The 20,232-nt window shown below is 32.8% G+C and overlaps 2 protein-coding genes across 2 annotated transcripts; one reads left to right on the top strand and one right to left on the bottom strand.

The window, feature by feature from the left end:
• The first annotated feature begins 675 nt into the window (after nucleotides 1-675).
• LOC149736873 (V-type proton ATPase 116 kDa subunit a 1-like) lies at nucleotides 676-11,029 on the top strand. Its single transcript, XM_089877405.1, has 22 exons — nucleotides 676-885; nucleotides 1,248-1,326; nucleotides 1,741-1,838; nucleotides 2,725-2,853; nucleotides 3,176-3,282; nucleotides 3,557-3,683; nucleotides 3,952-4,034; nucleotides 4,212-4,305; nucleotides 4,536-4,613; nucleotides 4,966-5,100; nucleotides 5,575-5,725; nucleotides 6,011-6,150; nucleotides 6,608-6,753; nucleotides 7,230-7,353; nucleotides 7,666-7,784; nucleotides 8,203-8,332; nucleotides 8,600-8,794; nucleotides 9,098-9,145; nucleotides 9,429-9,524; nucleotides 9,655-9,772; nucleotides 10,061-10,151; nucleotides 10,566-11,029. Exons 1-22 carry the CDS (start codon nucleotides 769-771, stop codon nucleotides 10,738-10,740), a joined length of 2,580 nt encoding a protein of 859 aa, XP_089733531.1. The 5' UTR covers nucleotides 676-768; the 3' UTR covers nucleotides 10,741-11,029.
• Nucleotides 11,030-11,484: 455 nt separating this feature from the next.
• Nucleotides 11,485-19,774, bottom strand: LOC149736872 (uncharacterized). The gene is made up of 20 exons (XM_089877406.1): nucleotides 19,564-19,774; nucleotides 19,275-19,425; nucleotides 19,057-19,131; nucleotides 18,778-18,899; nucleotides 18,418-18,542; nucleotides 18,240-18,362; nucleotides 17,963-18,135; nucleotides 17,772-17,853; nucleotides 17,118-17,367; nucleotides 16,705-16,869; nucleotides 16,415-16,474; nucleotides 16,158-16,326; nucleotides 15,282-15,385; nucleotides 14,843-14,927; nucleotides 14,320-14,467; nucleotides 13,869-14,044; nucleotides 13,393-13,480; nucleotides 12,840-12,930; nucleotides 12,364-12,493; nucleotides 11,485-11,887 (listed from the first exon to the last, which is right to left on the bottom strand). Exons 1-20 carry the CDS (start codon nucleotides 19,721-19,723, stop codon nucleotides 11,800-11,802), a joined length of 2,565 nt encoding a protein of 854 aa, XP_089733532.1. The 5' UTR covers nucleotides 19,724-19,774; the 3' UTR covers nucleotides 11,485-11,799.
• Between the last annotated feature and the right edge of the window lie 458 nt (nucleotides 19,775-20,232).

Raw genomic sequence — 20,232 nt, 5'->3', positions numbered from 1 at the left:
TATTCTTTTTTCTAAAATTAAATAGCCTTTTTTATTATTAAGAACTGCATAAAATGCAACAATTAGAATAAAACAGGTTTTGGATTAAAAAAGCCCTCCACTATTACCAAAAATAAAATGTTTTACGTTTACAGTCTTCATTTGGGGGAACCACCAACATATCACTTTACGACTTTTGTCTGTCGTGTCAGTTTAAGTAAAAGCAAGCAAAGGAATGGTTAAACAAATAAACGTATAAAGGTGAATTAGCAACTAATAAATAAAGTTTAACCGAAAGTGTTTGTGTGTATATGGCATTAAGTGTATACTTATAAAGTTAATCTTGATTTTCATTAATTAAATATGACGACATAATCATGTGATTCGAAACACGCGATAAGATTTGCGTGGGGAAAATTGCGTTGCTGGGATTTTAGTTAAAGCGCGAGAAAAAAGACTTTGTACCCGTCTTTGCGTTACTACGTTACCCAGTGTTAGTTAGTAATTAGAAGGTTCAATGTAATACGAATAGGACTGAACGTTTAATCGGCCGGCGAACTTTACCACGAATATAACAGAAGTTGTCTTTTTTATGTTTTTATTATAAGTTATGCGTATTTTATGTCTAAAACAGTCAATTGGACAAAAGTAATAATATAGGTGTGTACCGTATGTTGTGTACTGGGTGATTGTTATTTGATCAAAGTAATTATGTTTTTTTATGTAGTCTCTAAAGAGGGTTAATACATACATAGTCTTCAGTTTTTTACAGCAAACGTCCTGTTCAAAATGGGCAGTTTGTTTCGTAGTGAAGAAATGTGCTTGTCACAGCTGTATCTTCAAAGTGAAGCAGCATTCACTTGTGTGAGCGAACTTGGAGAACTTGGACTTGTACAGTTTAGAGATGTAAGTCATTAGGTGTTTTTTTATGTTTCTGTGTAACGTAAGTGTTTTGGTTTATTTGATCTTTCATTCCATTCTATATGAGTGAGATCCCACAGTATAGCACACCATGGGTCTTAGGATTGAGGCCAAGATTGGCTCATTACGCTAACACCTGCTTAATGTTCCAACACATTGTTTTGTCTCTTCTTTCAGTTTCGGCTGTTTCCGTTACCGAATTTTTTATACTTTTAATTAGCAGCAATGGGCGGTAACAGTTCCTGCAAAAAAACAACATTTTATTTCAAGCGAAATGAAACAATATAGATAAGTTTAATGACAATCCCCTTACTATATCACAGATTTTAACCGTGTATTTGTTTCAGTTAAATCCTGATGTGAATGCTTTCCAACGTAAGTTTGTAAACGAAGTGAGAAGATGTGATGAGATGGAACGAAAATTACGTGAGTTCTGTTTTAACTAAAACGGCTGAATTTTTACATAAACTGAATGCTGGCTGTGAAATGCTATAGTTAGTTAGAGTCCAAGATTTACTGAAGTATCACAGTGTAAGCCCTTAGTATTTATGGCACCTTGCTTTGAGCTAGTAATTTGTTGACTGAAGTCAAATGTTTTCTGCATGTTACTAACAGTAACACATTTAAGAACTTGTAAGAATAAGAATTAAATTTGATATTTAAAAATAAATTCTGTAGGTTCAATTATGTATGGTAAATAAACTAATCATTTTTGGGCCTTGGTCTTTATGTTCAGTTGCTATGTTACACTAAAATAAAAAAATGTCAGTTTTTCCAATGTATTCATGAGATTAATAAAATTACTTTAAATTGCAATAAGCTAATTTGCCCATATTTAAGGTTTCCTTGAAAAAGAAGTAAAAAAAGATGATCTTCATATTGATGATAATGGAGAAAACCCAACAGCTCCTTTACCTCGTGAGATGATTGATCTAGAGGTGTGTGAAGTCTTATTTAAGCCACTTGTTTATTTTTTAACCAGGAAGTGTGTTTACGATTGCTTATTTCTTGCTTGGTAACTCACGCGTTGGCATGAGGCATATTCGGGCATGTATGTGGAAGTGTTAGGTTATAAAATAGGATGTCTTCTATATCTATATTGTTGGGAAAGATGGGACAACTTTTCATTCTATTTTCTCGTCCCATTTTGTGGTAAACAAAGAACATTCAAAAAATTATAAAAAACATGATCAGGTTATTTGTATATTATATGCTAAAGGTGTTCCTATTCTCCACAGTAATACAATATAACCCAAGTCAGTTATAATAATAAATTATTCTGTGGTTTCATAGGCATGAGGCATATAAAGGTATTATGTGTGGTGGGTGTATGTGATTATACAGTAATAGGATGTCTTCATGTCTCGATGTCTATATTGTAACACAACACACAACATACAAGTAATGTATGATCACTCATAATGAAAAATAATATTTGCACTAAAAGTCCAAAGGTTGTTACTTCTTACCTTTACCTTTACAGTGTTACTTGTTAGTTTATGAATAAAGACATTTGTTGAAATCGGTAAAAACCTTACAAATTCACCCTAAGGGTATAGTGCTACGAAATTGTTACAGCCAAAAATCAAGTACAACTAATTTTTTAATAACTTGAGATATATATAGATTTTGCCTAAATGGCATTGCCAGTCTCTGCAAAAAAGCAAAAATAATACCCCAACTTAGTAGTTTTTCTGTTTTAAAATGTCAACGAATAGAATTCATTCAATGCCATTTTATCCATTCAATGGCTGTCTAAAGTCCTTTTAATTGTCTCCATTCATTAAAATGAAACGGAACTAAACTGAAGGTTTTGATTCACAGAATAAGTTTGAAAAGTTGGAAAATGAGCTTCGAAGTGTAAATTCTAACCAAGAAGCTTTGAAAAAGAATTTTCTAGAACTTACAGAATTAAAACATATCCTGAGAAAAACGCAACAATTTTTTGAACAGGTAAATGAAATATTCTGTATAGGTGAGGTTCCATTCCTACCTAAGGGACCTGAGATTTAGGCCAGGGTTGCCCCATCAACCTGACTGATAGATAATCTCAATCTTTACCATGGCTATTTGCTTTTGTGATGTGTTGTTTAACTTGTTTTTTATTTTTCTTTATGTAATTATGATATTTTGGGCACTTCATATGAGCAGTGCAAGTACCTCACATATGTAAATTTAAATATAAGGTTTTAAACAAGAAGAATAAAAAATGCAGGGGGCCCTCTGTTATAGTACGCTGTAAAGTACATCATATTCATAACTTTCATTTTATCAGGCGGCACTTTACCAGCAAGACCATCAACAAGTAGAAGTTCCTCAGTATGATGATGAAGCTCCTCTTATTACAAGTGAATTCTCTCAAGGATCTTTCAACAAATTTGGGTAATAGTTTTTGGTAACGCATAAATAATATATATAGGCATATGCCAATATATATATAATTGAAATTGAGTGTAAAATTTGTTGCAACTGGCAAGGATTTTCTGAAACATCTGCTGTTAGCTACTGATGGTTTTATTTAGATAATACAATTGTTTTCTCAGACAGTTACCATGTTTTATTTGACATTAAAATTTTTAAAATGATTACTCCCCACTTTAACATTAGGGGTTCATCACTCTGAAATTGGTTTCTAACTATTTTTAATTCCGCTTAGGTTTGTACCTGGTGTCTTGTTAAGAGAAAAAGTTGCAGCTTTTGAACGAGTTATTTGGAGAGCATGTCGCGGGAATGTGTTTCTACGTTACACAGAAATCGAAGCAGAACTTGAGGATCCACACACTGTAAGTATATTTTTTTTAAACTAGGATGCTTTATATGCTTATGCTATGCTATTACCTCTATTTGATAGTTTGGTACCTCATCACCAATATCCTTTTATACTGTGTCTATGTGTACTCAAATTATTCATATAGATTATAGGGTATCATACCCTATTCCAGGACATTCCATGCATGTATACCCTGTATGTCTATGTTTGATGTCTATGACTGTACGGTTTTATTTGCCTACTTGTGTTAAGTTTATGTATAATATGGTTGTTATTTTCAGGGAGACAAGGTGTACAAGTGCGTTTTTATTGTCTTTTTCCAAGGAGACCAATTGAAAAATAGAATAAAGAAGATATGTGAAGGGTAATGTTTTTTTCTGTAAATTTTTGTTTTATCATTATTTTGCATGCAAAATGCTTTCAACTTTACAAAACTGCAATGGCTTATTATTTTATGGAAAAGCAAAACAAAATGGTGATCAGTGCAAAACTGTTGGTGATTTGTTGATTTTAGTTTTCTTATGCGTAAGTTTTTCACCAGGTTCCGTGCTACTTTATATCCTTGCCCTGAAACTCCTCAAGAACGACGCGAGATTGCTATCGGTGTCATGACTCGAATCGAAGACCTACAAACTGTAAGTTTTTTTTACAAAACTAAAGTATTTTTCTACTCTACACATATTTGGCACTGTAATATTACTGTAAATAAGATGAAAGTTGCTTTAATTTTTGTAGGTTATCTTAAGTCACCACCAGGGTTTTAAAAAATCCTGCTTAAAAATCTTGCTGCTGGAGCAAAAAACCAGCCACGCGACAATGCATGAGATTTTCCATATATTTGTAAATAACTTATTTTTATGATCAGGTTCTTAACCAGACTGCTGACCACAGAAGGATTGTTTTGTCACAAGTTGCGTTGAACATTCGTGTGTGGATGATTAAGGTGATGATAACATGTTAAAATATTTACCACAAGTTTAAAAATAAACTGCACTTTTTTTATTTGGCGCCATAGCACAGTTGTTAGCGCGCCTGCCTCCAGCCCAGAAGTTACAGTCTTGACTTTTATGAGTTATCTAAAGTGTCAATGATACATTACATTCAAACTCCCCAAAAAAATAGTTACCTACAAAGTTGCATATATAGTAACTCATAAGCAGTCCTGGACAGTGACCTCACCCACACAAAAAAAAAACTCATAAGCAGGCACTAGGTTGTGTGAAACAAACGCCTGAGCTATAACAACTATCATTGCCCCGCCACAAAAGGATAAAAATAAGTAACAATTATTTCAGGTTCGAAAATTGAAAGCAATCTACCACACACTGAACTTGTTCAATGTAAACATAGCTGAGAAATGTCTGATAGCTGAATGCTGGTGTCCTGTTGTTGAAATTGATCGGATACAATTTGCATTGAGAAAGGGAACAGTAAGATACAAATAGTTTAATAAAACATAGTCTAAGTACAAATAGTAAACAGAAAATTGGTGATATTTAATAAAATGTGATCTTGTCGAAAGAAAGCCTGCCCCACCTTTTTTGCTTGCAACCCTTTTCATTCGCCTAAACTTTTCCGGGACCCTTCAGGGTTACCAGTAATATCTGCAGTGCTTAGTGGAAAATGGTAAACTCTTGGGGACCCTGAAGGTTTTTACATGAAGCCCAGTTTGGGAAGCCCTGGTCTAAAGAGCACTCTGGTATTTGGAGAGCTTGTCGTGGTAATGTGTATGTGTGTATCGAGAAGCACCCTGGATTTTTAAAAGATCAGCGCCTATGATAAGCATTAATGTGATTATTTTTAACAGCAGTTTACAACTTTATGTATTCATTTGTATGCCCCTTTAATATTGGGGTGGCCACAATAAGGTATGATAGCACTAATGAACTGAAATCTTGTAACAGGAGTTAAGTGGATCATCTGTTCCATCTATAATGCAACGTATGAACACAAAGGAAGCTCCACCAACTTACAACAGGACTGATAAATTCACTCAAGGATTCCAAGCCATTATTGATGCTTTTGGTGTTGCCAATTACAGAGAAGTGAACCCAGGTATATAAAGGCTTATGACTAAAATAAAAAAAGGAAACACTGATTTTATTTTATATCCACTGTTCCGTCGCATATAATATCCCATTTTTCCGAATTGCCTTTTTAACATTTAACAACAGTTTTTTTAGAGTCACGGAGATATTCTACGGTTATATATTGCTATAAATATTTTTGACTTATTACCAAATGGGAAGAGAAAATAGAATGAAAACATATCGTGTTTTACCCCGCCCTACCAAAAACTTTTGTTAACCCATATCTAACCCAACCACCCCTTTCCCCCAGCTCCCTTCACCATCATCACCTTCCCTTTCCTCTTTGCTGTGATGTTCGGGGACATCGGACACGGACTCCTCATGTTTCTTTTCGCACTTTTCCTTGTGCGCAAGGAGAGAGCTTTTATGCAGCATAAACTTGACAATGAGGTTGGTAAATTTTGATTAACTTTATTATGATATATGAAGCTTCGAATTATGTTATTTGTGTTATTAACTATATAATTAATAAATATGTACTGACTGCCTGTAGCATATACCGCTCATGCTCATTGTTGAATTACAACATGGGTGTATTCTTATATCCCAGACACATGTGATGTAATCATATACTCATGCTCACTGTGGAGTTATAACATGGGTTATTTTTTATTAACCAAACACACATGGTGTATCCATACACCTCATGCTCCCTGTTAAGTTACAGCAATGGCTTCTTAGTTTTAACCTCAGATACACTCATACAAATAGTGTATTAAACTCATGTTAATTCAAAATATAAATTTATATCAAGTCAACCACAGTTCTACTATATACTAGCCACCAAAGTAATTTCGAAAACTTCGTTGTCAAGTGTTAGTTAGTGATCCCACACTTTATGTTCCAGATATTTGAAATGATGTTTGATGGTCGTTACTTGATATTACTGATGGGTATCTTCTCCATGTATACTGGCTTCCTCTACAATGAATGCTTCTCACGTTCAATTAATGTCTTTGGAAGTGCATGGAATGTTAACGCAATGAATTACAGGTTAATAAACCTAGCCATAAGCACCTAACATTGGTTTTTGCAAGGTATGCATAAAAGCCCTGGAATCAATTAAGATACCATGTTGGTACAATCTGGGCACTCATAGTAACATTTTAGATAGTGATAATAAACCAATTATAAGTTAATACTTAAGAATATAGCAGTGATACGCAAGGTATGTATGCATACCCTTGAATCAAGCAGCATAATAATATTAAGTTAGAATACTTGTATTTTGTATATTTAAATGAATACAGTAATTGTTTGGCTACCATGCCTGTCTTTACACCTTTACTGTCAAACTGTAGTATATGGATGATTTACTATTAGCCTGTAAAATTACCACTGTATATATAATTATATATATATATCTTAAATGATACGAACTATATCAAATAATTCATACTATATTATGTAAAAATACAAAATAGAGCTCATATTATGCAGTTATTACATCATAAAACCTAACTTTCCAGTGAGACAACTCTCGCAACAAATGAGTATTTGACCCTTGACCCGAACGAAACGGGTGTGTTTCGTGGTTACCCATTTAGTTACCCCACCAGCACAGGCTTACCTTATTTCTATGGAATTGACCCGGTATGTTTAACTACAATATCTTCAATTGTTGTTATCTTTTAGAGTAAAGGGGAGTTTTAACTTATTGTTGTTGTCTTTTTGTCCAAAATTTTGTCTTTCAAGCAACTGTTGCAATTATTCAATAATTCAAACATTTTTGGATTTTGTTTTTTTAACATGTCATATGTTCTTGTGTAAAAACTGAGCAACTTATTGTATTGTTTCTTTATATAATCTTAAACTGTGTTTTTGAATATAAGAATAAGTTTCCAATATTCACATACCATCATTGTCTTCAGTTTAATTTGATGTCACATTTTGATTCAAATTCAGATTTGGCAATCAGCAGAAAATAAGATTTCTGTGCAGAATAGTTATAAGATGAAGAACGCTGTGTTAATGGGATTTGGACAAATGGTTTTTGGACTTGTACTTGCTATGTATAACCATAGGTATTCAACTTTATATATGTATATGTGTTTTTATAATCATTACTATATATTATGTATGTGTATTTCTAATCATTAAGAATGTTACTTTATAACTTTATTTTAGGACCCACTTGGCAACTAAAAGGTGTGTATATGGGTATTGGTGTATATGTAATTTAGCAAGACACTTATCACAAGTAGGTTCAACCAAGGTGTAAAAAATGGGCTGTAGCACCCTGGGTGTCATGGTAATAGGCCAACTCCTGACTTAAATACCAAGAAAACCATAGGTTTTTTCTGTAATTTTCCAATTTTATCTTGTTTTTGTACAACCTGTTTATTTTTAATTAATTTTCTAGTTTCATATTTCAGGTAAATATTATTAACAAACAAAATAATTTGTTTTTTATATTTTTAACCAACATGATATTTTTTGCAGGAATTTTGGCGACAAAATTGCACTTTACTGCGAGTGGTTGCCTCAGGTGTTGTTTCTATTCGCACTTATAGGATATCTATGTGTGGCTATTCTTTACAAGTGGTCAGCATGGACTGTCAGACAAGCTGGTGTAAGTCTATTTATAGTTGCAGTTTATATTTTGTTTGTGTGGCTGTTCTTGTTTGAAATATTTATACATGTGCGTGTTTTAATTTTAATTGTATGTGGGTAATGTCTTTTAGCTTGGCTAAAAAATTGGGCCAGGGGCCCATTACCTCAACACCCATTTGTCCACTGGGTTGGAGCAGTGTCTTGCTTATCTTCGTAATCATAATTCGAGAGACAAAAAAAGTTATTATTATAATTATAATAACTAATTCAATCATATACCTCCCAGACTGCTCCAAGTCTTTTAATTGGTTTGATTGACATGTATATGTTCACTGACCCTGAATCAAATGGAAGATCAGCATTATACACTGGGCAATACACCGTACAGAAGATTTTAGTAGTGGTCACTGTAATATGCATACCATGGATGCTGTTTAGCAAACCTTATATCTTGTACAAAAGATCTCAACAAAAGAAAGGGGTAAGGAGGTGGAAATACGTGGAATATTAGTATTTTTTCTCTTTTTTTTTCTTTACCAAGTTGTGGTCATAAGATACTTAAATGATTATGTAACACATAGTAAAATGTTGGATTGTAAATTTTTTAGTCTAGCTTTTAGCTTTTTCTCCAGTTTGTTTTTTTGCTTCTTATGTTTTTAAGTAATATGCATTGTCGGTCTGTCAAACTATAAAGATGTGAAGGAGAATTTTACCAAATTTTGCAACTTCTTACAAATTGATTTAAATAAAAATATGTTTATTAATAATATCTTTCCTATTCCAGTATACGTTGGTAGTAGATGCTGAAGACACTGATGGGACTCAGATGACGGTGAGTTTCATTCTGTTTTATTATTTTTGAGTTTTTAACAATTTTTATGTTGTGTGTTAAAGTTTAGTTTGAAATCTATGTCAATTTATTTGGATCTTTTGTGACTTCAATTAAAAATGATACATCATCATATGTAGATGATTTATGATCATGTGAATATGATGTATCATCAAATGAATACAATCATGGGAATATGGTGTATGATCACATAAAAATCACCATTTAAATATATGATATACATAAATGTGATCATGTGAATATTGAATTTGATATGTTATCACAGAGCTTAATGGAAGCAGGGCAAAGTGATGAAGATGATGTTGCAATTCTTCATCATGAGGAAACTGGTCATGCTCATGACGTGAAAGAAAGTGAAAAGGTGAGTTTCATTTCATGATTTGTGGTGTCATCACATGAGTTTCATTTCATGATATGTGGGGTCATCACACGAATTATAGGTTATATCTTTAATTCATGATTTTTCATAATGTTTTTTGATCCCAATCTAGTTTGACATGAGTGAGGTGTTAATCTACCAAGTTATCCACACCATTGAATATTGTCTCAGTTGTATTTCACACACAGCATCTTATCTTCGACTGTGGGCTCTAAGTCTTGCTCACTCTGGTAAGAATTCCACCTTTTTTTCAACGTTTAAAAGTAACTGTTAAAGTGATTTAAATGAATGAATGTATCTTAATATTTCTGACTGGGGGGCTATTATATGGTTGTTCTATTTCAAACACCTGGTGTCATCTTACAAGTCACCACATTTGTAACTTGAATTGTATTCTCTGGAGTAGAGGCATGTCCAGAATGTATACAAAAAGTTATTAGCTTTTTATAGAAGTTGCTAAAACAGCCTAAATAAGTTGTGTTGTATGATCAGTTTATGACATATTTTATTATCTACAGAATTATCCGAAGTGCTTTGGTCAATGGTGATGAGCATAGGGCTGGGCACAAGTGGAACTGCTGGAGCTGTTATGACATTTTTATTATTCTGGTAAGTTAAACTCGAAAGTTCGCTATTATATACAAGTTTAAATGTCTTCTGGTATACCTGTAAAAAGTGAATTTTTACTTGTATAACAAACAGGTTGAGACATTTACTAAAATATAACATAGAAAGTGTATGATTATAAATCTGAATGTTTGGTGTTCATCTAAAAGGATTAGGTTAAAAAATGGAAATGTTTTTTTAAACAATCTTGTAATACAGTTCAAGTTATGTCTTGAATCACTATTGAAAAAAGTTACTACTAGAAAACTGCATTGGAGCAATAATAAAAATGTCTAGATTCTACAAGCAGGTAAAAGTTGATGTATAAAAAAGATATATCGAAACACTATTCAAAGTTTCTGGAAGCACTCTTGAAAATTTTGAAAAACATTAGTTTATTTTTCACTTTAATCCCAGGTTTTTCTCGGGTCTCACAGTCGGCATTCTCCTTGTAATGGAAGGTTTATCCGCTTTCCTGCACGCTATTCGTCTCCACTGGGTGGAGTTCCAGAGCAAGTTTTACAAAGGGGAGGGATATCTTTTCACTCCCTTCTCATTTTCGCTCATTGTGGAAGGAAGAGTAGATGAATGATCATTATGATGTCATAATGTAGAATATTTAGGTGGGTGAACTTTCTAGATGGAGGAATATTGCTTTAGAACACTTGGCCTGCCTTGACCATTGCCTATCCTAAAGCTTAGTCACCTAAGTGTTATTATTCCTATGTATTATCATGTTGCTTGTGGGTTAAGGATCATATTTGTCTTATATATTTAACTGTATGCGTTCCTTATATTTTAGCCTTGATGGATTTTAGGTTTTTTCTTTTATCCGGAATGAACTATCGCTTAGAAAGAATAATAAACTGCTTAACAATGAACTCCGTTTATACAGTTCAGCATCTTGTATCGGACAATTTTGCTGCCAAATTACAAAGAATTGAAATTTTTAACATGAAAGGTAGTTTTTCTGTATGTGTGAGGTCTTACAAGCAGTTAAGTTTAAGTTTTTTTAAATATAAACTGCTGTTTAATAGCTTATATAAATGGCATTCACTAAACCCAGCCACTTTGAAAGATACAATTTCTTTGCTATTGTTTTTGTGGCAATAGTGTCTTTTACAAAGAGATTTTAGCTTAGTTGAATTGAATATAAAACAACAGTCGTTATAACACGGGTACTCATACACCTCGTGTCAGCTTACGAGTTACCATAAGTATCTCTAATATTTTGCTTGTATCGTTGCATTGGCATAAAGAAATTGGATCTGCTATAAAGTGTTTTCATATACCCTAACGTGTTATAAACAACTTGAATTACATTAATACCAACAAACTCAGTAACTGTAATTGTATTTCTGTACAAAATGACAATATTCAAACGAAGTGTTATGACTAATCTCTTAAAGGCAAGTAATCTCTTCCATTGCACAAAACACATAAAAGTAGAAAAAGTGATACCGCAGTTTTTAAAATCCGCATCGAAAAAATTTGATAAAATATTAGCAACGAAAATAAAGCACTTTTGACAGTGTTTCAAACATTTGGCAAAAATTTCAACTTTTGGAGTTTTTCATTCAATATTGTTGTAACGTTGCTTTGACATGTAGTTTTTGGCACATTGGCGACCATGGGTGTGGACACAAGAGATTTACAACTCTGTGTGTTTAGGTTGGTTTCCTTCTTCCTTTGGTTCTTGTGGAACAACCTTTTTCTGCTTGCCAGAGTGAACAGGTCCCCTGTTAGAAATAAAAGTAGTTAAATTGTTAATTGACTATTAATGGTTCGTTTAAGCAGGTGGTGTAGGAAAAAGTTTTTAAGATGTTTAAATAGAAGTTAAATATTAATCCAAAAACTCTTTAAAGCATTTTAATGGTTGTATGAAAATTCAAATTAAAAAAAACTCTGACAATTCAAAACTTGATTCTATATTTGCAATACATAAGGTTTATTTGACTTTTACAACTGATTTCTTTTTAAATGCATTTTCAAGATTACAACTTTATTTTAGTATCTAAAATAGACAAATGGTGACTGTGGTTTGAGCAAGAGTTATATAATATCAATTTTGTGAATTATTACAAATCATAAAATTCACTTTAGCATCTTGAATTACACCACTTGTGCTAAAACTTGAAAATAAGAAAAAAAAGTAAGTTTTAACCAAACACTATGACTAAAACTGGTTTAAATGTGAGTTGAATATAAAACAAACCTTGGAACTGTTTCTTGTTTTTCTTCCACTTCCTTTTTGGGGAAGACTGGATAAGTTCCTTCATCCTTCATTATTTGAAGAAGATCGTAACCAGGGAGACGTCCCTTCCATTCCTCATCTCGAAGTTTATCTGGTGAGTCAATGCATTAAAGTTATGATTGTATGTATGTGGAGATAGAACAATATTTAAAACGAAAAAGACATGATATATAAAATGACACTTGTTAAAACACGCTCAAGGATGCGTTAACGTTTTGGCATTAGAATAGTAGCAGTATTTGTACAGCAGTAACTGTAAAGTATTCACAATTTGGTTTTGTGTATGCACTGCAACCAACAAAGAGAGGGAGAATTCAAAATTTTGAGCTTTGTTTTTTCTTCATTTATAAATAATTCCATATACGTTAGGCTTATATGGTATTTTGATTCTTTATCACTATAGAATCAAACAAAGTACTGAATAAGTGCAAACTTACATGTTGCTTCTATCTTGCCAGCCAAGCAATCAGTCAACCATTGAGCTGATTTATTCTCAGCATTGATTACATCTCGGAACATAACTGAACCCTGGAAATATAAAAGAATTTTTAAAATTACTTTATGTAGCGTATTTTTAGCCCTAGAGGGTTATGTTTAAGTATTATGTATACCACATGTATTGATATTTCCCCGCCAGTACTATACAGAAGTCTGTAATCACTGTAGCACCTTAACAAATACCAAGGATTGCCCCCTTCGAAAATAGCAGGTAATAGTTTGATGCTATACAAAATAACTCCTGTAGATTATTTTAAAGATTTGCCAAAAGCTTTTTCACATTTGCCAAAATGCTTTACACTTTTGTGGAATTTAAAGGCTAAATACCCAACAGGTTAGTTTTAAGAGTTTAATACTTGTGAAGCTAAACAACACTGTCATTTCGCTGTTCCTTTATTGGTTTAATATATTATATCTTTTCTACCATACGCGATTAGGTAAACATTGTATATGTTATGTTTATGTAATACAAATAGGTGGAAAAGAAGTTACCTTCTTATCAAAGAAAACAATTGGAGCCCCTTCCCATTTCCCACCACTGTGAATATTAAGAGCATATTCACCAGGAGTATTGGGTGATCTGGAACATAGGTATGGGATTATGAATAAATGTAATCTTTATTTTTGCAGTACAACGACAGTCATTTTAACATGGGTGTTCTGTTTCATACACCTTGTGCCTACTTATGAGTTACCAGGAATGTACCTTTTGGCATGGAACTATCGTTGTTTGGTATGGTACTAACTACTAAGTTTACTAACCCATAATTTTTAATTATTAATACAATATTTATGTTATTAATATTAACTAAACAGTTAGTAATTTGTGTTTTAACATGTTAATGGATCCAAAATACCATTTAACTACAGTGTAAACACATACCGGTAAATGCACATCTAAAGATGTTTACTATAGTATATATTTTTTATAAATGTAATGAAAATTCATCACGTTTTAGTCCACTTACGAATCCATCCAAGTAAATATGATTTTCCCATCGAATTCTTTGCTGTTTGCAATTTTCTTGAAGGCATCGGTTAAGTCTCTCTCTACCTTCTTATTTGCTGACTTGTCAACATACTGTATAACAAGTGGTTCAGGAGCAGACATCAGTTTTTGGAAGTTTACAACTGTCATTTCGGTCTAAAAATAGATAAAATTAGAAAAATAGTTAATTTTTTTTTATTCAGGTTATAAAATGGAAACCTACAAAAAATATTCAGCATAACATCTTTTTTTCTTATGTATGGAGGCATTTCTAGCAAACTCACATAAATAAAAGTAAGTAGTACAGGTTGTATGGAAAAGATTTTTGAAGTGTTTGCGATAGTAAGCACTGTTCTATACTTGTGCTTTGAGGATATTCTCTTACAGTCTTGATTTTGAATGAAATAGGTTGGATAGAAATTTATTCTCACCCATTTCTGTTCAAGAGCAGTGGCAACCCCCTGTTTAACCTCATCAACCGATGTGAAGGTTTGTGTGTGTGGCAAGAACTTGTGCTTTATATTTACAGCAACCAAATCGGATTTTCCATCCCAGTTCTTTGCCTTCACATAAGATTTGCTGCAAAAAAAATTGGTTAAAGATATATAGGAAACTGAAGCATAAATGTTATTGATTTTCCAGTTATCTAACCCAATTATTTACCAAAACAGGTAATATAAATATACATTAAGTATATACAATGTAGTGTGGACATCATTTTTGACATAACTTTTATACTTAAAACTTATACGTGGTGACTTGCAAGCGGGCACAAGATGCAAACAGAACAGCTGTATTATAACAATTGATCCGGCAAACAAAGATTAATCTTTACATTTATTATTTCTACAGACATTTAAACTACCCTTTTACACCTCTATCAGTGAACTACTGTTAAATAGTTGTCCTAATAAATATAAGTATATATACAAAATAATTTCTAGATATATTTACATAGCGTTGAGTGCGAGTTTCTTGAACATAATGACTTCATAGTCGCTGCCGAGCTGCTGTGCTGCCTCAGTAAAGATCTTTTCCCCTGTTAAAAAATACAATATTTACCATATGTTGGTATACTGTGTATAAAATTTAAGTGGTATTAATGTTGATATATGTGAAATACTATGTGTACTGGTTTAGGATACTGATAAAACGGTGTTCTAGACATACGCGCCGAACTTCGGTTGGCAGGGTAACTATGGATTTTCTGCATTAAATTAATCAGTAAACAATAAGACTAAATTTGTTTCATAGGAAACATGAAACCAAATTTGTTTCATCTAACTATTCCTGCTTTCCATGTATTTATAAAAGTTTGGCATCTATAGTTTAAAATGTAACTATGGGAATGGTATATTGGAGGTTTTGTTTAATTATTATGTCGATAATTTACCTTGATCAGTCACAATAAGACCACATACAACAGGTCTTGAATGAGGTTTCATAGTTTCAAGCTCTTTTTCTTTTGTGATAATTCTAGGCCATGGTAGGGCATGCCTGTTAAGTTAATACTAGCATCAATAACAAAAAATAACTTTATTTGTCTCTTCAATCATGTGAGCGAAGATTTAGAAATTTTTTAAACGAAAAAAACAGGATAAAACAATAGTTGTTAAAAAATGCTACAGTTAAAAACATAACAAATTTAATTAGAAAAAAATAAGCATGGTCACTACACCTAGCAAATAAACAAGTTATATTGCATTTTTGTCGGTTGTGGTTGTATATTGAGATAAAAAGTGTAAACTATTACTGCTAACCTATTAGCCTAGAATAGACCAAAGACTTATCAAAGAGCGTTCATTCTCATTTCTATCTTATACAGACTTCATACTCAAATTTCAATACTTCATGAAGGCAAGCCATTGTGTAAGCTTTGTAGGAAACAGCTGGCAGTTTATCAGGGAAGGAAATAATAAAGCTATAAAGTTGGGAAGGTAAAACATATGGGAGCGTAAGACCCAATGGATCGTATAACAACAACACTTATCCTTTTTTAAACTTAGTGATCTTATCTTTTAATATGTTACAAAAACTTTAATGTATTTTTTTACTTTTTTGTTATTACTTCCCACAACATAAAAAGACTAATGTAATTTTTAATGATTTTTTCCTCTCAGCTAGATCTAATGCTGCCAGCTCTTTTAGTCAGTCACTACTATAGTGCATTTTACATGCAATTGATTTAAGTCCGTCATTATTTTCACTCACTATAGCAGTCAGTCACTACTGTAGTAATTAACTATTCTATATGTTATTAATTATAAACCTGTTAATTGCATTTTCCATCTCAGATTGCATCCATATACCATGGTATTCAATGGGTTTTCTGTCGCTACCAGGTCGGTAAAAGAACATTCTTGGGTAAGTTGTGATACCGGCTTTTTGGCAAACATCAGGCCAGTCAAAACACTCAACTCTGTGGAGTGGGGAGCCTTCTGCAAACATAAAGTGCTTTGGTAAATCAAGATATCTTGAAACTATAAGTGAATAGATTGTTTGCATTGCTAATGTCAATAGTGCTACCTTTGTAAGTACGGTGAATTCCAATGAATGATGAAAGGGCAGCTAGGGCCTTTGGATTGACTGCAATAGATAAATATTAATAGACAAATATAAGTTTCCATAATTTCTTACATTCATGTGTGATTAAAATACAAATTGTAATTTTAATTTTAAAACAAATACATACAACCAGAGTTAAAATTATAACATTCAAGTGTACGTAAAAAATAGGTATAGCAGTTACCATTATGAAACATTTACATTCATGTAAGTTTTATAATATCTAAGACTTATGATGTTAAAATTCTTACATTCATGTGTGAATAAGATGACAGCATATTCGTTTCCGTTGGTAACTGTCTCATATGTCTTGTCTGTGAGCCTTGAGTAAGATTTGAAATCATAAAGGTACAAGTCCTTAAGTTCCTTGTTCGTATGCACAGCATGCATAACGGCGTCATCTTGTACTTCTTGGGCTGTTTTAAAGAAAAGTATTATGTATGGTTGTAGTAGTAGTTAGAAAAATCATTTTGCACAAAAAGCGTATAGTTTATAATTGTGTAAAGTTGTTTTTGAAAGTGTTTAAATAATATGATTTTTGTTATTTTTAATTGAAAGGATAAATACAAGCATGTTTTTAACTAGCCATATCTGTTTTTTTAATATGATTTTAATTTTTCAACACTGTGATCGAAAATATAAATAAATGATTTTATTAACCCACCGTATTTTGGATCCTCATTGTATGAATCTTCATCTGCTGCCACCAACACCTCATTTTCATCATCTTCACTCACTTCTTCACTTCCGCGAATTGGCCCTCTCTTGCTTGGAGGAAGATCTCCGTCTGGATAACGGAACCTCAAGCTCCTGTCCAAGATCTTGCGATGCTGTTCCAACCTTTGGAAGTGTTGCTCTACCTCTCCCAAGGTCTCTGATCCCAGGTATCCCACCACAATCTCTTGTTCTATGTCCTTAATGAATGAAATTAATGAATGTAACTTATTTAATCCTGTTGTGGCGGGGTAATCGCAGTTGGTATATCAGTTGTTATGGTTTAAATATTTTGCGACATTGGCTTACAATGGTAGCAGCAACAAGCTTCGATCCAGTAAACTCTGGGTTAGGGACAAGTGCATTAACCACTTTGCAATGGGCTATCGAAAACTGCCTCATTTACCAACAAAAGCTTGAAAAAAATATTCTTTTGCTACAATTAGCAGTACTCAATCTGTTTTACAGGTAAGCAGATTAAGAAAACATAAGAAAATAGAGTTTCAAATGGTGTCGAAAAAGTATTATTAAGCCGTGTATACTTTGTTCCCAAAAAGAAAAACCTAAGTGATTCTGCACTGGAATATACAATAATACAACTTACTGGTTGTGTTTTAAATGACATGTAGATTCTTCCGTCTTTAATTTTGTTTGGAATTGCAACATTTGGTGTCTCTACCTTTTGTCTGTAGAATAATTTTTAACTTTTGTTAAAAAAATTTAAAAATTACAGCAATACTGTGCCAATTAAATAAACCAATATCAAATAGACTGTGTAATCCTAACATTGCTTACCCATCAACAAAGAGGCATTTGCTGTATGGATAACTAACACTGCACAACATTTCAGATAATTTCTCTGCTCTTTTTAACTTCCCAGCACCAGCTGTTAGGATAGCGACATCTCTACCATTTTCGAGCCCAGAATTAATATGAGCTGACAATGAGTTTGTGTTTTCAGCTTGAATCTGATAAAAAAATAATAATGAAAATTTTTCGATAAAAGTGAATAAAAATCATTTTTAGTCAAAACCTTATTTTTTATTTAGTACTAAGTTAACTTTATACTTACAGAGAAATATGGCAATTGCATATGTGCAAGAAGTGATTTAATACCATAGGCTGTCATAACTCCTTTGTATTGGAAATATGGGCATTCTCCTGATGTCTCCACAGAGCACATGACAACCCACAACTAAAAAAAACAACCAATGTAAGTTCTGCCAAATGTTAAATGAAACTATACTTACTTCTCCATTTTTATTCATAACTCTACCAGTATCACCAAGGAAGAATGAAAGGTCTGAATTTTGAGTGTACGCAAACATCAAATCAGCATCGGTTGATAATGCAGTTTTCAGAAGGTACTGGTGTACTGTGTAAAACAAAATTACATTTATTAGTGGTTTTAACGACTGTCGTTTTGCTGCTAATTGTTTTTTTATTTTATTGTATTTTTGCTGATATTTTTAAAGAGATATTAAAAAGGTTTGTGTCATGCACTGCCATGCTATATAGTGCTATCAAATATAGATACAAATATAGGTTGTATAAGGTTTAAAATAAGTTTATTTAAAAGGTAATTGGTGGTTAGTTAAGTGGTTACACACATAGTGTTGCAGGTTGTGTCACAGCTAAAAGCAAGTTCTTCTTGTTTGATTTTGCTTCTTCTAATACTTTGTTAAACACTTCAACTTCACTGATATCAGGGAAAGTAGAATCGTACAATTGTCTAGAAATAAAAATTTGAAATTTTAACAAAGTGGAATAACTGTTTTTTTCCTTTTGATGTTGGCCTGCAATATGTTACACATTAGTACATTACACAAACTTTCTGTTACTATACTAAAGTAGGTTTCTGGAAAATGAGCTCAAAATTGTTTACTTACGTAAGAATATTGCCTTCTGCAGTTTCAGGGGTTGAAAGATGTCCCAAATCAAGTGATGTAATAAATTCTCCACCTCTGAAATATTAGAATTGTTATTTTGAGATACACTGATATTATCCATGGGTCCCAATATACTACAGTAATAAAAATAGTTAAAATGCACATTCAATTCATGTGAAATACAGAACATTTGTTCTGCTGTAAAGTATTTGTCTTACTTGTATACAACAAGTTTTTCCTCCTTTTCTTCACAAAGAACATCTGTGGATTCATTACAGTTAAGAACACCAACAATTGCCCCATTTTTGTTTAATGATTCTGACGCATCAAGAATAGAATGAAGTGCAGCAGAAAAATCCTCTGTTTGGTCTGTAAGTAAAAAGGTTAGTATTTAGTAATGGTTTTGTTGTGAAAATTTACCATTTATACCAAAACATAACCGTTTAAGGTACCGTTGGAAAATGCGGCGATCATTTATTGTGTTAATAAAGTGCAAAAGGAGCGTACCTTTATTGTGCATAAGCAAAAGACCGAAACCACTGTCTGACTGTTTGTGTAAGCTCACGTCGTTGTCTGAAAGTTGAGGAAATGTAAAATCGTCATGTTGGTTTGCTGCGTTTGCTGTTGCAATACACAGGCAAAAGATTATTAACATTTTTACAGACATAACCAGAATAATTTGATCCCAATCTGAGAATAAAAATATGGTTATTAGTGGTTTAAACGCAAAAACGTGTTATAATTTACGCGATTTTTCTGTTAATACAACTTGATTTTAGCGGTACTTTGTTGATATGGCAACTTACAAAAAAAACTATAAAATTTATATAGTGTTATGGGGACCTTAATATTGCTACCTGTTGTCCTGCTTCAAACTTACTGAACTAACAGCCTCGCTTTACGAGAGTAAACACCAGGCAAGCGTGTAAGAGCTATTTATAACTTATTTTACATAAACGTGCACGAAAACGAGTTCAATCTTCATTGTATTAAGTGTTAGCGTCTATACCGGGCAGACGAACGATAGTCGTGAAAAATTGCATAGACCAATTAAACATTTACATACTCCCTTTCTAGCCCTGAATGTGCTTTACCCTGTACTCTGAGCTGTGTTTGTGACTAACGCTGTCAACGTGTGTCCTGTGAAACCTGATGTAACCAGTTGCTGACGTCGCA

This window comes from Ciona robusta, chromosome 4, assembly GCF_009617815.1.
Source record: "Ciona robusta chromosome 4, ASM961781v2".
Classification (NCBI taxonomy): domain Eukaryota; kingdom Metazoa; phylum Chordata; class Ascidiacea; order Phlebobranchia; family Cionidae; genus Ciona; species Ciona robusta.
Note: the sequence above shows the minus strand (reverse complement) of the source record. Positions and strands in the feature narration are given on the sequence as shown.